We start from the raw sequence: 15,437 nt of genomic DNA, 5'->3' as shown, positions 1-15,437 counted from the left end.
CCCAATAGAGAATTATCAATTTCACAAAATAATATTCCTGTCTCTAGATGACTTTTTCTCTCTTTGGGGTGTATTTACTATTTATTTTGTACCTTTGGTTTTTTCCTTTGGAGGATTTTACCTATTGCCGTCCTACTGTATTAAATATCCCATACATTGAAATAGGTTAGTAAGGAAAAGATTTTCAAACCCCACATATATCCGTTTTTGGTTCTTAACGTAAGGGGGAAACAGTTTAAAGAGAAAGCACTTCAACATGTAGAAGGGAAAGAGATAATCTTAATTATGATGATTTCAATTCAGGATCAATATGTAGTGCTCTGCATACAAGGGAACACTTACTAGCAGTACTTGAAGACTTGTGAGTTGGAATTGCATGTTACTTGAAAGACCTAATTAAGCTAAATTTTGGTGCACAGCAGTTGTACATGATTTCATGTTTATGTAGCAAAATGCTTTGAAATGTACTAGTTTTGAAACATACATGTAAGATAGTTGTGAAAAGTGTCTATTATATTTTCCTGTGTGTCTCATTTATTTAGAGCATAAAGTTTCTTTTTTTTTTTTTTGATTGTTCTAACTGAATAAGGCTAAATGAATACTGTAATTGAAATTATATTTTAAATCTTTGTCATGAGTTTTTAAAAAAACTATTGCAAATTGTATCATTCCTGATTACACAGAAATTTGTGGGTCGTTTTAAATAAATTTTATACTTCTATTTTGCACCTGGTGGTCTAATTTTTCTTTCCTCTTCAAAATCACATTTTTAAAATTTAATGTCCAATAAAATTCACACATTTTTAACTACAAAGGACTATATAAGATTTAATATTTGGAGATGACCAAATGTATGGATTGGGTTCAACACAAAATCAAGATGGCTACACTTATGGAATTCTTATTATGAGGCAGAAACCTTGCATTTTATGTAAACTATTTATCCCCACAGTGATGCTATTAAGTAAGGGCTCTTATCAGCCCCACTTTACAGATCAATTCAGGAGCTTAAAGTGGTTAAGCTCACACCCCTAGTTTTTAGCAAAGCTGTTAATCAACTTGGTTCTAGATTGACTCATGCCCTCCCTTGGATGTATCATTATTTTAATAAAACTTAATCCTGAACACAGTATGCCAACAGTATTTTAAAGTTGACATCCTAAAGTATTTATTGAAACCTGAAATGAAAAAATATATTGACAATAGGTGTTTAGTGATATTCCAGCAAATATCACAGAAAAATAAGTTACTTTAAATTCGTCTAGTTTGAAGCCTACTTCTCTGTAGCACCCTGGTAGTCCTCTTCTTCCTTCTAGTGATAGAAACAACTCCATTCCCCTCCACCTCCCCTTCCCCACCTCCTCCCCAGGTTTAGCTGGGCAGCTAGAGACTACATTTTCCACGTTCTTCCTGACTGGTTAAAAGGGTGACATGTGAGATGCTGAACATACAAACAGACCTGGGCAACACCCTAGGGGATGAAAGAATAAACAGCTCAACTAATATCCTTTATCTATATCTTATTTCCCCCACCAGGGACTAGGGACCAGGGATTGAACCCAGGCAGTGAAAGCGCTAAGTCCTAACCACTGGACCGCCAGGAAATTCTTGCCTTTATCTTTTAGATGCTCTTTAGACAACAGCTTGAGTAATATTTTATTTTTTATTTTTAAAAAAATATTTATTGAGACTTCCCTGGTGGTGCAGTGGTTAAGACTCCGCACTCCCAATGCAGGGGTCCCAGATTCCACCCCTGATCAGGGAACTAGATCCCACATGCATGCTGCAACTAAGGAGCCTGCGTGCCGCAAACCAAATATTTAAAAAATTTATTTATTTGTCTGCATCAGGGTCTTAGTTGCAACATGCACGATCTGCGTTGCCGTGTGTGGGATCTTTAATTTCAGCATGTGAACTCTTAGCTGCAGCATGTGGGATCTAGTTCCCTGACCAGGGACCAAACCTGGGCCAAGTCCCATGAGTGATGTTTTAAAACAGTAATCTTTTAAAAACAGATCTTGGGGGGAATTCCCTGGCCGTCCAGTGGTTACAACTCTACGCTTCCACTGGCAGGGCCAGTTCAATCCCTCATCTGGGAACTAAGATCCCACAGACTGTGGTGTGGCCAGGAAAAAGAGATGTGAGAAATTCAATACGTAATACATGTTGAAAGAAATTTAAAAAGACCTAAATAAATGGAAAGATATTCCATATTCATAGAATGGATACTTTATGTTGTTAACCCTGGGAATGTAAACTGGTGTAGTCACTGTGAAAACAGGTTCGCAGTTCCTCAAAAAGTATAGAATTGGGCTTCCCTGGTGGCGCAGTGGTTGAGAATCCGCCTGCCAATGCAGGGGACACGGGTTCGTGCCCCGGTCCGGGAGGATCCCACATGCCACGGAGCAGCTAGGCCCGTGAGCCACAACTACTGAGCCTGCGCGTCTGGAGCCTGTGCTCCGCGTCTGGAGCCTGTGCTCCGCAACGGGAGAGGCCGCGACAGTGAGAGGCCCGCGCACCGCGATGAAGAGTGGCCCCCGCTCGCCGCAACTGCAGAAAGCCCTCGCACAGAAACGAAGACCCAACACAGCCAAAAATAAATAAATAAATAAATAAATTTATATATAAAAAAAAAAGTATAGAATTTACCAGGTAACCCAGAATTCCACTCCTAGGTATAAACCCCAAGAGAATTGAAAACAGGAGTTCAAACAAATACTTGTATGTGAATGTTCATAGCAGCATTATTCATAATAGCCCCAAAGTGGAGACAACCCAAAAGATCAACTGACAAATGGATAAACAAAATGTGGTATTATCCATTAAAAGTAATCATTTTAGCTATAAAATCCAATGAAGTACTGATGCCTGCTGCAACATGAACCTTGGGACACAATATAGTAAATTACAAAAGCTAGCCACGGAAGGCCGTATGTTGTATGATTCTATTAATATGAAATGTCTAGGACAGGTAAATCCATAGAGAGAAAGCCGATTAGCGGCTGCCTGGGGCTGGAGGGAGCAGGGACTAAGCAGTGACTGTTTAATGGGTAGGGGTTTGTCTCAAGGGAGCAGGCGATGGTGGTTGCTTTTCGTATGAAGATACTAAAAGCCCCTGAATTGTACAACATAAAATACTTAGAGCAGTGAATTATATGTTAAGTGAATTTCATCTCAATTTTTTAAAAAAGTTAGCAGATGCCACTGGATATATCCATTCTTCCAAATACTTGTACAAGAAAAAAAAAAAAAAGCGAAAACACACAAAATGGCGGAAGGCTTATCGGATCACGTGACTGCCGATTCTTTTTCCTTCCCACACTCAGGGAAGCCTTTTCCTTTGAGCTTGCGCAGAGACACAGCCTCATTATTATGCGAGGCCAAGGTAACCCTTCTTAGGCGCGCTCTAGTTCTAGCTGCGTAGTACGAGGGATGAGCGCCTTGAAGGCTTGCTGGGAAGCGCGCACGTAGAACGCAGGCCCGTAAGCGCCGTTCCTCGGAGAGATGGGGAGGAGGGGAGAGGCGCGGAGGAAAAGGGGGAAGTTGGCGCATGCGCGTAAGGCTGACGGGTTTGAAATGGCTTCGGTGTTAGCCGGGACCGGATTCAGGTGAAGGTCTGGTCCTCGCGGTTGGAGCGGCCGGCGGCTGAGCCGGAGTTCTTAAGGTCCAGTCGGATCCGCGGAAGGGCTGAGGGCGACCGTTTTGGTAGCACGGCGTCCGTAGGCCGGCGACGGTGGGGCTCTCGTGGGACTGGGACGGGAGGGACACGGTCCCTTTTGTGCGGGTCGGAGCAGGCCCCGCGCGGCCGGCCCCTCCCCCACCGCCTCGCTTTTTTCCGGCGGCCCCTCGGGTGTCCCCGGCGACCATCAGCCTCAGCCTCGGCCTGGCGGGCTCGAAGGGACTGCTGACCGCCGTCCCTAGCTCTCGAGCCGCTGAGGCTTTAGCCTCCTGGGCTGCGGTCCGGGACGTCGGGGCCGCTCACGGCGGCACGGCTTTTGGGGGATGGAGGCCTTCTCCGCCCCGCCGGGGGCTTAAGGGGGTCAGGGCTCTCGGTATTCCCCTCTTGGCGTTCGCCTAGTCTCGTGGGACGGAGGATTCCGCCTCCCCTGGTGTGCGGCCCCCGAGGAGCTAAGGCTGGAGGAAGATGGATGGCAGAGCTCTGGCCCCTCCGAGGAGTGGGGGGAAAGGGAGTGCGCGGGCTGAGATCTTCGCCTCTTCTGGCTTGATTTTGGGGGGAGGGGTCTTCGCGATGGTTCTTTAAGGGGCATCCGTTATTTCAACTGTCTTTCCCCTCGAGGGAGGGGAGAGAAAAGGAGCCCCCCAGTTCCTTCCCTGCTCTAGAAAGTAAGGAGATGTTCGTTATTTAAAAGATATTCTTGAATCCCTTTATTCGGTGTCTCGTCCCAGCTTCCGTTATTGGTTTCTCCACTTTCAGTCCCCAGCTCATTGCCAAAAGAAACACGCAGGCTGTATTTCTTTTGAACGTAAGGCTGTGTACTTTTTATTGTTAAGAATTGGATAGAAAACAACAGATGGTCTTCTCTTTAAATGTGACAGTTTGTAGTCGCAGAAGGAAGTGCCTTTCTTGTAAGTCTACCCCAAATGTCATATATTGAAATTGGGTACTTTTGGTGAACTACTTGATGTGAAATGTTTTTGCTGCATATCTGACGTTCATATGCCCTTTGTTATTTATACTTGGCCTATGAAGATGTCCTTGACAAATTGAACATTTCTTTAAAATAATACTTTTGTGATATTTGTAGTTTGGTTGAACTTTAACCTGTGGATCCTTTCTTAATAGATCGCTGCCATTGAAGACAAACAAGTGAAGGTTTTCTCCCTCCCCATTTTATCATGGCTCAGTTTGGAGGACAGAAGAATCCGCCATGGGCTACTCAGTTTACAGCCACTGCGGTATCTCAGCCAGGTCAGGCTTCTTCTGAACACATGTACTGTAGATGTATGTCGGGTTGGAGATATAACTATGTGAATTAGGCTATGCATAATATTGTAAAAAAGTTTGCAAATGCTGTATGTTTTAAGCTTATCTGTGAAGCTTCTTTTAAAAATTCATGGACCAACTAGCAAAATATCTGTTTTACACAGCAGTTTGGACAGTTATATATAGTTTTTCAAACATTAAATTGATTAATTGGTTTAATTATGTTAGAGGTTCCTCATTTGTCATGTTAAGGTGTCAGTATTGATAAGTTATATTTTTAAAAAAATGTATTAATCCATACTTTATAAAAACTATACATGACTGGTTTTCAATTATTTGAATTTAAAGTAGAAACACCAGCTCTAAAGAATTTATCAAGCAAAGGAAAATGATAAATAGATGTAAAAGGAGCAAATGAATATTTACATTTTCAAAATAAAGTAACAAAATATGTCATTGAAAGTGTTTGTTTCAATATTTCTTCCCATTGCTCTTAGGAAGACTTTTTTTTTTTTTTTTACTGTTTCTTGACTTATGGTTTGAAAAATTAAAGCAAGTTTCCTAAGGAGTTTACAGAATGAAATTTTGGGTTTCTTTGAGTACCCAGAAAAGTTTCACCTTATTCTGTTAATTTGAATATATTTTTATTTATGACATACCTGATACTAGTTCTTTGCTGCATTTTACTTAAAATTTTGTTATTTGAGGTCAGTTGCAGAGACAATGTGATCGTCTAATTTCGGTCTTCTAAGTATGATGGACATGATTATCTTATTATATAAGTGACCTTTCTCTTTTTTTAAAAATTAATTAATTATTTTTTGGCTGCGTTGGGTCTTCGTTGCTGCGCACAGGCTTTCTCTAGTTGTGGCAAGCAGGGGCTACTCTTCGTTGTGGTGTGCGGGCGTCTCATTGTGGTGGCTTCTCTTGTTGCGGAGCACGGGCTGTAGGCACACGGGCTTCAGTAGTTGTGGCTTGCGGGCTCTAGAGTGCGGGCTCAGTAGATGTGTCGCACGGGCTTATTTGCTCCGCAGCATATGGGATCTTCCTGGACCAGGGCTCAAACCAGTGTCCTCTGCATTGGCAGGCGGATTCTTAACCACTGTGCCACCAGGGAAGTCCCGGTGACCTTTCTCTTTAAGGAAATGGCTACATTAGGGTTTTTATTTTAATTACTCTTGATTTGGGGGGTTAAATGATCAACAGTTACTTCTGCAGACAACTGAAAATAATATGAAATAATAGCCAAAGATTATGTTAATTCAGATCCATGTATGTCTCCTCTGTGTTAAATAGTGGGGAACCTGATAATGACTTAGTTTTCTTTATAAATTTATTTATATATTAATTTATTTATTTTTTGGCTGCATTGGGTCTTCGTTGCTGTGCGTGGACTTTCTCTAGTTGCGGCGAGCGGGGACTACTCTTCGTTGCGGTGTGTGGGCTTCTCATTGTGGTGGCTTCTCTTGTTGCGGAGTATGGGCTCTAGGCACGTGGGCTTCAGTAGTTGCAGCATTTGGGCTCAGTAGTTGTGGCTCGCGGGCTCTAGAGCGCAGGCTCAATAGTTGTGGCACACTTGCTTGGTTGCTCCGCGGCATATGGGATCCTCCCAGGCCAGGGCTCAAACCCATGTCTCCTGCATTGGCAGGAGGATTCTTAACCACTGCGCCACCAGGAAAGTCCCAATGACTTAGTTTTGTTGAAACAGGAATTATTAGCAGCTACTTTGTGTCCAGAAACAAGTGCTGTGTACTGGTATTTTGGTAAACTAAGCATGTTGACATGTTTTTTTCTGCATATAATTTGTTTTAATTTCGTACCTGTATTCCAGTAGAATAGCTGTTATGGTGGAATTCTATTGTCTGTAGCTCTTAACATTTGTATTGTGATTACTTAAATGTGCGCTATACTCTTTGTTTTCATTTTAAAACTGAGCAAAGGAGACACCAAAGGTTTAAAAACTAGTCAAAGTCAGTAGTAAATATAGGTCTCCTTTTCCATATTTGACAATAGAGTTTCCAAATGTAAATGATGGAATTTGTGTAAACAGTTCCTTTTTTTTTTTTTTTAATAAATTTATTTATTTATTTTTGGCTGAGTTGGGTCCTTGTTGCTGTGCACGGGCTTTCTCTAGTTGGAGCAAGCGCAGGTTACTCTTCGTTGTGGTGCGCGGGCTTCTCATTGCCATGTCTTCTCTTGTGGAGCATGGGCTCTAGGCATACGGGCTCCAGTAGTTGTGGCTCGCGGGCTCTGGAGCGCAGGCTCAGTAGTTGTGGCACACGGGCTTAGTTGCTCCGCGGCATGTGGGATCTTCCTGGACCAGGGGTCGAAGCTGTGTCCCCTGCATTGGCAGGCAGATTCTTAACCGCTGCACCACCATGGAAGCCCAACAGTTTCTATTTGTGCTGTAGGAAATTATTTATGGATTTTCTGGGACCTGTCATTAATCACAGTTTTTCAAAATCTGATATTTTATTGATACATTATGACTTAAGTAACTAGGCAAGTGTTTTGTTAGCATCTGTGCTTAGTTTTCTTACGAAAATCCTGGAGTAGGTTCTAAGTGGAACTCTAGTGACAATGTTTTTATTAAAATATTTAATTTTTAGGTGCTATATTTTGAGCTGTTTCCTGAAAGCCTGTTATAATATTTTCTAGTCTTCATTTTCAAGTCTTTGTGACTAATCATTATCTTATTAGAGTTGATTCTCAGAGCCAAGCTAATTTCTATCAAAGTTGAATTTTTTTTCAACCCTAAGGCAATTAGAATTTTATTTACACCTTAAAAACCTTATAGGGCTTCCCTGGTGGCGCAGTGGCTGAGAATCTGCCTGCCAATGCAGGGGACACGGGTTCGAGCCCTGGTCTGGGAAGATCCCACATGCCACGGAGCAACTGGGCCCGTGAGCCACAACTACTGAGCCTGCGCGTCTGGAGCCTGTGCCCCGCAACGGGAGGGGCCGCGATAGTGAAAAGGCCCGCGCACCGCGATGAAGAGCGGCCCCCGCACCGCGATGAAGAGTGGCCCCCACTTGCCGCAACTAGAGAAAGCCCTCACACGAAAACTAAGAGACCCAACACAGTCATAAATAAATAAATAAAATTAAAAAAAAAAAAAAAAAAGGCTAAAAAAAAAAAAAAAAAAAAAAAAACCTTATAGTTTTATTTACACCTCATTTCAATGGAGAACATTTTAGCCTAAGTATATAACGCCTTAAGTTTTCTCCTGGCAGCTTCAACTACAATTTGAGAAAAAATTTCAGCAAAGGGCATTAACAGGACTTAATCTGGGTAATAGTATAGCTACCTGTTTTATTCTAGTTAAAAAAAAGTATATATATGTATATGCATGCCAGATATATTAGTATCAGAGGTCAATGTCATAAATCAAATAATCACGCAACAGAAAAAGGTTAACTGAATAATTCAGTTCAAATGAAATATTTTGATCTTTGTAGCTATGTATCTGACTCATTTTCTCCTGAAAGCAATATAAAAAATTACTACTGTTTCCTTTTTGTATATAACTTAAGGTGGTTTTGTTCAGTTAATGGCTTTGCTATTCCATTTTCTAGCAAGGTTATCTTGCATTTGTACTAACTCTGAAAATTCTCAGCTAACAGTGATTTGAAAATTTCAGTGCATTCACACAGATGACGTATTTAAAATAAGATTAAAAACTTCAGTAAAAGCATGCACACTAGCACTTTATTGCTGAAATCTGTCGTAAAGTCCAAGATTAGTATTTGAATTGTTTCTGATTAATTTTAATGCTGAGTCTGTTCCATTAAGGAGTTAGTAATTTCTATGTGTCTGTCATCTTTAATTTTCTTTTCCTTTATTCCCCATATTCAAGCATATATCAAACCTTGACTTTTTTCCCCCTTGAAAATGCCTCAGGTATATTCCTCTATTTTACATTTAGGCCCTCTGCACTTTACATGTGGATAACTGCATCAGCTTTCTCTTGCTTGCAGATCCTATGCCAAAGTCTCTCACCTAATTTTCAGGCCCTTCCATACCTTTCCCAAAGCTTTATATCCTAATCTGTAATGCTTACCGTAAATCATTCACTTAAGTCAGGCTACTCTTTTCCCCATCTGTCACTTAGTCGTACTCTATATTTATTATCCTTTATTAAGTTCTAACTGCTTTTATTTGCTTTCCTCTTTTACTGGATATGCTGCTTATTATTTCTCCCCCAGATCCAGTGTGTCTGTCAGATGTGATATTCCTAAAGCGTAATTTCTATCTAAATTACTGAATTTTCCAAAGCTGAATGGGCCCTGAACTAGATTCTGTCTCAACTCGTTTTTCTAACAGATGAAGAATTTGAGGCCCAGAAAAGTGAAGAAATTTGTTTATCAACAGAAGGTCACAGAAGAGTCCAATGTTAGGACCTCAAAATTGTGGTTATTGTTTCTTCCATTACTCTCTTCTTTTATTCATCCTCAAAAATATCTTCAAGGACTTTTAGAATACAGTTCAAACTCCTTGAGATGGTATTCAAGATCTTCTGTATTTCCAACCTCATTTCTCATATCTCCTACACTGAAATACTTCTTTTTAAATATTTACCCTCTTTTCTATCTCCTAGCTGAAGTGCTGTGTCAAATATTCAGTGACAGTCATAATTGGGACCAGAGCTTTTAGGTTTGAAAGCTTAACAATTTTCTGTTGTGTAAAGGGACATTGAGAGAGAGAGCTGGCAAATCACTGACTGAATCTTTAACTATCCCTTAGATTAATTATAGTGACTTAAGAGTATCTTCAGTATATTTGACTCAAAATATTTGCATGTGTATATGTACATAATTGCAACAGTATTAAAATGTTTGGGTGGATTTAGCCAATTCAGACCTATTTTCTCACCCATTTCTTTGACCATTTGTAAGATGACTACATTCTGGCTATAGACAAAAAATGAACCAGTTCAGGAGTTAAGATCATAGTGCTATGTGGTACTTTAACACAGGTGACTGAGACTAATACAGTAGTTTTAAATGTGACTTCATTTAAAATTGTTTTATACAAGTTTTATTTTATTTTATTAGTTAATTTATTTATTTTGGCTGTGCCATGCGACTTGAGGGATCTTAGTTCCTTGACCAGGGATCGAACTCGGGCCCTGACAATGAAAGCACCGAGTACTAACCTGGACTGCCAGGGAATTCCCTATGCAAATTTTATTTTATTTTTTAAATTAAAAAATTTTTATTTATTTATTTATTTTTGGCTACGCCATGCAGCACGTGGGATCTTAGTTCCCTGACCAGGGATGGAACCTGCACCCCCTGCATTGGAAGCGTGGAGTCTTAACCACTGGACTGCCAGGGAAGTCTCCCCTGTACAAATTTTAAAGGTCACACTTCATTTAAAGTTATTACAAAATATTGGCTATATTTATTGTGCTGTACTATATGTCCTTGTTAGCTTATCTTACACTCAGTAGTTTGTACCTCCCACTCCCCCACCCCAATCTTACCCATCCCTGCCTTCTCCCCTGTGGTAACCACTAGTTTGTTCCTTGTATCTGTGAATCTGCTTTTTTGTTATAATCACTAGTTTGTTGTATTTTTTTAGATTTCACATATAAGTGATATCGTACAGTATTTGTCCTTCTGTCTGACTTACTTCACTTAGCATAATGCCTTCTAAGTCCATCCATATTGCTGCATATGGTAAGATTTCATTCATTTTTATGGCTGAGGAGTATTCTATTGTATATGTATACCCCATATATTCTTTATCCATTCATCTGTTGATGAACACTAAAGATGCTTCCATAAAATATGACTTCATTTTTTCTACCTCTTTAATCTGGCCCAGTGGTTGTCTTTTAAAACCCCTATCTCTTGAGTCAGAAGCTCAAATTGTTAAACTGCAAGATTCATGATCTTTTTCAAACAAATAATAGCTGATGTACTATGTATACTTACATTAGTTATCTCTTGATAGAGCTGGATATTTCAACTCATTTGGTAGAAAAAGAAGATTGCAGGAATTCCCTGGCTGTCCAGTGGTTAGGATGCGGCGCTTTGCCCACTTTCATTGCCAGGGCCCAGGTTTGATCCCTGGTAGGGGAACTAAGATCCTGCAAGCCAGCATGGCCAAAAAGAAGATTGCTACTGGTGTGGGCTTAACTCTTTTTAAACACTACTAGTGCTATGTAACAAGAAACTGTCTCCAAAACATTGTTCTAAGAGTAAAAAAAAAAATGCACAGAAATCTGTTACGGCTCATTGTTAGTACATATTTTTTCCCTTATCCTCTGAGCATGCCTTATTTGTGCTCTCATCCAGTGAGAGCTGCATCAACGTACCAAACTACACACCAGTGAGTGCCCCGTCTCTCTATGCTTAGTTGAGTGTGCAACTCATGTTTATGCATTTGTGGCTTCTCTTGCACTATGTTTTATGATCTGGGAAATAATTTTGGTCTATTATAGCTGAAAATGTATTGGAAGTAACCTTGAAAGTTGGAATATTAACTTTGGGTGATACAAAACTCGTTGAAAGAAATGGAGTTGAAAACTAGATAAATATCTGAGGCATTCAAGGATGGAAGAAATCATGACATTACAAATGGTGTCTTCAACTTCCTGGGAGGGTTGACCAACGTACTTGAGTAGTAGCTAGAAGAGACTATGGCCAGGATCACTAGTCATCACTTCCATGGGACTTCAAGAGAGTCGAAGAGCTGTTGTCTGCTAAGCTATTAATCTTTATAGAGACTCCCATATAACACTGACTTATTTAAGGCTTTGCCTCTTCTTTATAAAACAGTTCTCGCCACTAAGTAGAATTTTCTGTGATGATGAATATATTCTGTGTCTTCATTATCTAATATGGTAGCCACTAGCCACATGTAGCTCTTGAGCCCTTGAAATGTGGTTAATGTGACTGAGGGACTGAATTTCTAATTTTATTTACTTTTCACTAATTTAAATTGAAATAGCCATATATGGCTGGTGGCTAGTGTATTGAACAATGTGGTTAGTATAGAAGATTACAACATTTAGAATATGTTATATTTAAAGTACTATTTTGTGCCTTAATTTTTTTTAATATGCCTGTGACTTATTTATTTTGTAACTGGAAGTTTGTACCTTTGACTCCCTTAATTTCTTACTCTTAATGCCTTAATTTCTAATTCTTAAAAGGTAATGAGTATTTCCAGTTATTTGGGTACATTATGGGCTTAGAAAAAAAAGCAACAGCAATGCCTTGACCAGTGAGTTGTCTGATTGTAAGAAAGTTATCTGTGCATGAGGGCATCAAAAGTTTTGAATTTCTGTGAAATCTAATCTTTAAAGATCACTTCTTAGGAAGGATGTTGGGTTAAAGATGACACTTAGGAGACTTGTTCACTTGATTTAAAACTTGGGTTTATACGTGTTTTAGTAAATCCACAAGTTATAAAGAGAATCTCCCACGTCTTTATGTTGTTTTTCTTTCCATACAGTGTAAGATTGCTTTTGAACATATATTGATACATGGAAATTTCGAAGGATAAAGCATTGCTTGACCAGTGCCTTAAAAAAATTTTGCAAAAGATGAAAACAATGAAGTTTCTTGGGTTAGCTTGAGGTTTTTTGTTTTTTTATTTTATTTGTTTTTATTTTTTATGTATTTATATAAATTTATTTATTTTTGGCTGTGTTGGGTCTTCGTTGCTGTGCGTGGGCTTTCTCTGGTTGCAGCGAGCAGGGGTTACTCTTCGTTTTGGTGCGTGGGCTTCTCATTGTGGTGCCTTCCCTTCGTGCGGAGTACAGGCTCTAGGCGTGTGGGCTCAGTAGTTGCAGCACGCAGGCTCTAAAGCACAGGCTCAGTAGTTGTGGCGCACAGGCTTAGTTGCTCCGCAGCACGTGGGATCTTCCTGGACCAGGGCTCGAACCGTGTCCCCTGCATTGGCAGGCGGATTCTTAACCACTGCGCCACCAGGGAAGTCCCAGAGATTTTTTGTTTTTTTAGTCTAAGGTTGCTTCTAAGTAGTTTTTTTTTAATTGAAGTATAGTTAATTTACAGTGTTGTGTTAGTTTCAAGTGTACAGCAAAGTGATTCAGTTATGCATATGTGTATATATATATGAGGTTTTGTATTTTATTATTTCAGAAGGATGACCCATCTTAGTAAAGATAGGTATAAGGGTAATAAGGATTTTTAAATTTGTGAGTTTGATAAGATCAAGGGACAACAGACAGGGGACATGTTTCTGTTATGTGTTTTAATGGTGTGTTCACTGGTATTCAGTATATGATAACTACTAGTATGTCATAAAATGAATGCTTCAGTCATATGAAACTGATTTTACATTTTAGAAAATAATATATTTTACATTTGTCCTTAAAGCTTTAAGGAAACTTACCCCTTAGATTTACTTATTCACCTCTGGTAGCCTTTGGTCATTTAGGGCTCATTTCATAGGTTTGTCTGTGGAAGTATTGATACATAGTTATAAGTATATCTGTTTCAGATGGGCCATGAGACCTTCAACAATCATATTGAATCAGGTAAAGATAAATGAACAGACTGTTCCAATGTGGGTAATTGGAAAAAAATCTCCAACTGATAAGTGTTAGCCACTTATGGAGAGAGAAAGATTAAGTCAGAGATTCATACCTTTGTACTTTGTAAGTATAGAATTATCTCACAGAATATTGATTATAGTAATTCATAAGAGTAGAGAATGCTATAAACAGGTATTCAAGGATACCTTCTTAGATAGCCACAGAAAAGGGGAGCATTAATAAATTTTAATGAAATGTACTTTATCGAGGTTAAAATCGCAAAGGTAAATGACTTTAAAGAGAGCTACATTATACAGACGTGTAAAAGCCACAACCACATGCACAGTGATTTCAGAAAATTTGAATTAACTAGCTAGTAGTGTGCAGCAACTACTAGAATGTCAATTTCCTTCCCATAAAGTTCTCCTAGCAGTTGAGCCTTTCAGTACCAATCAGTCTGCTTTGTAGTTTCTAATTCATCACATTGACTGTCAGTCGTGGAAAAGAGATTGTGGATATCAGCTATCATCCCACTTACTAAATGCTGTGTAGGAAAAAAAGAGCTCTTTCTGAGATATTAGCTCTGAGCCCTTCTGTGGCAGCTATCAGTACTTTCCAGTGTTCTGGAAATTGGTACCAGCAGATCTGAGGTCAGAGCTCAGGTGGGTGAAGGAGATGCATGCGGGTATGATACTTGAATCACAAGATGTTACTTTCTCAAGTGCAGAACATCCCAATCTAAGAATTTTAAATACTAATAATTTTTCCTAGATTCTTTCCCTGTCTTGTGTTTACAAGAGAATTTTGCTTCTGTTATCCTAAAACAGTAGTTCTTAACCTTTTTTGGGTCCGTTATCCTTTTGAAAATCTAATGAAAGCTTTGGACTTTCTTGTCTGTAATTTTCTATACAATTTCAGAAGGTTAACAGGAACTACTGGTTAGAACCTGTGCCCTAGTTTCAGTACCTTTATCTCCATTCTCACTGCAGTTAACTTCATTTTGAATTTACATTGGTGTTAAGACATTCCTCACTTCTTTCTATTTAAATTAACTTTGTTAGTCGTGGTTTCTCTGACTTACCTTAAAAACAAGAGAGATCTAGAAAAATGATACAGATGAACTTATTTGCAAAGCAGAAATAGAAACACAGAGGTAGAGAACAGACATATCGGGGCAGGGGGATTGTGATGAATTGGGATATTGGGATTGACATATATGTACTACTAGGTATAAAATAGGTAACTAATGAGAACCGACTGTAGCTCAGAGAATTCTACTCAGTGCTCTGTGGTGACCTAAATGGGAAGGAAATCCAAAAAAGAGGGGACATATGTATATGTATAGCTGATTCACTTTACTGTACAGCAGAAACTAATACATTGTAAAGCAACTATACTCCAATAAAAATTTAAAAAACAAAAATAAGGGAATAAGAGATTAATGTTGTAAGGGTCTAGAATTGTGTATTCAGGACATTCAGTAGGTTTTTTTCCCCACCTTAGATTCTTTTTTTTTTTTTCTCAACCTTTTTTAATTTTTAAAAATCAATGTTTTAGCAGGGGATAATTTGTAATTTATATGAATTCCAAACCTGATTTCTGGGATTTGTTTGTTTTTGCATAAGTTTGTTGTTGGTTTGTTTTACTTTTGAGTAGAATTAACCTGGACTCTTAAACAACTGATTGATGATGAACCTCACACTTCTAAAGATTTTCTGGTAGATTCTAGACTAGGTGCTTTGGTTAATTCATTAATGATTTCTATTCTTTTCCTGTAAGGCACAATATTGTTCTTTCTATAGGGTTATTAACTTAGTAGCTATAGAGCAGCATTTTTTTTAGTTATTCTCAGATATAAGCAAGATGCTTCAGAAAATGGAGTGTTACATGAGCAAATATTGCTTTTATGGCGGCCTCTTTGAGAGTCACAGTGTTTAGTGGCATATTAAAGGTTCTGAGGATTCCTGCAGTAAAAATGTGTGC

At 39.1% G+C, this 15,437-nt stretch overlaps 1 protein-coding gene across 5 annotated transcripts in view; it reads left to right on the top strand.

Annotated features, from left to right (window-relative positions):
- Positions 1-3,366: 3,366 nt before the first annotated feature.
- Positions 3,367-15,437, top strand: part of CCAR1 (cell division cycle and apoptosis regulator 1) — a 53,980-nt gene continuing 41,909 nt past the window's right edge. The window contains exons 1-2 of one of the 5 annotated variants that reach the window (XM_007167783.2): positions 3,367-3,385; positions 4,805-4,930. In XM_007167783.2, coding sequence (XP_007167845.1) covers positions 4,858-4,930 — 73 coding nt within the window. In that variant the 5' untranslated portion in view covers positions 3,367-3,385; positions 4,805-4,857. The other 4 variants (XM_007167785.2, XM_007167782.2, XM_007167781.2 and 1 more) reach the window with 4 other exon arrangements.

This window comes from Balaenoptera acutorostrata, chromosome 16, assembly GCF_949987535.1.
Source record: "Balaenoptera acutorostrata chromosome 16, mBalAcu1.1, whole genome shotgun sequence".
Classification (NCBI taxonomy): domain Eukaryota; kingdom Metazoa; phylum Chordata; class Mammalia; order Artiodactyla; family Balaenopteridae; genus Balaenoptera; species Balaenoptera acutorostrata.
The sequence above is the reverse complement of the archived record's forward strand: the minus strand, read 5'-3'. Positions and strand labels throughout refer to the sequence as shown.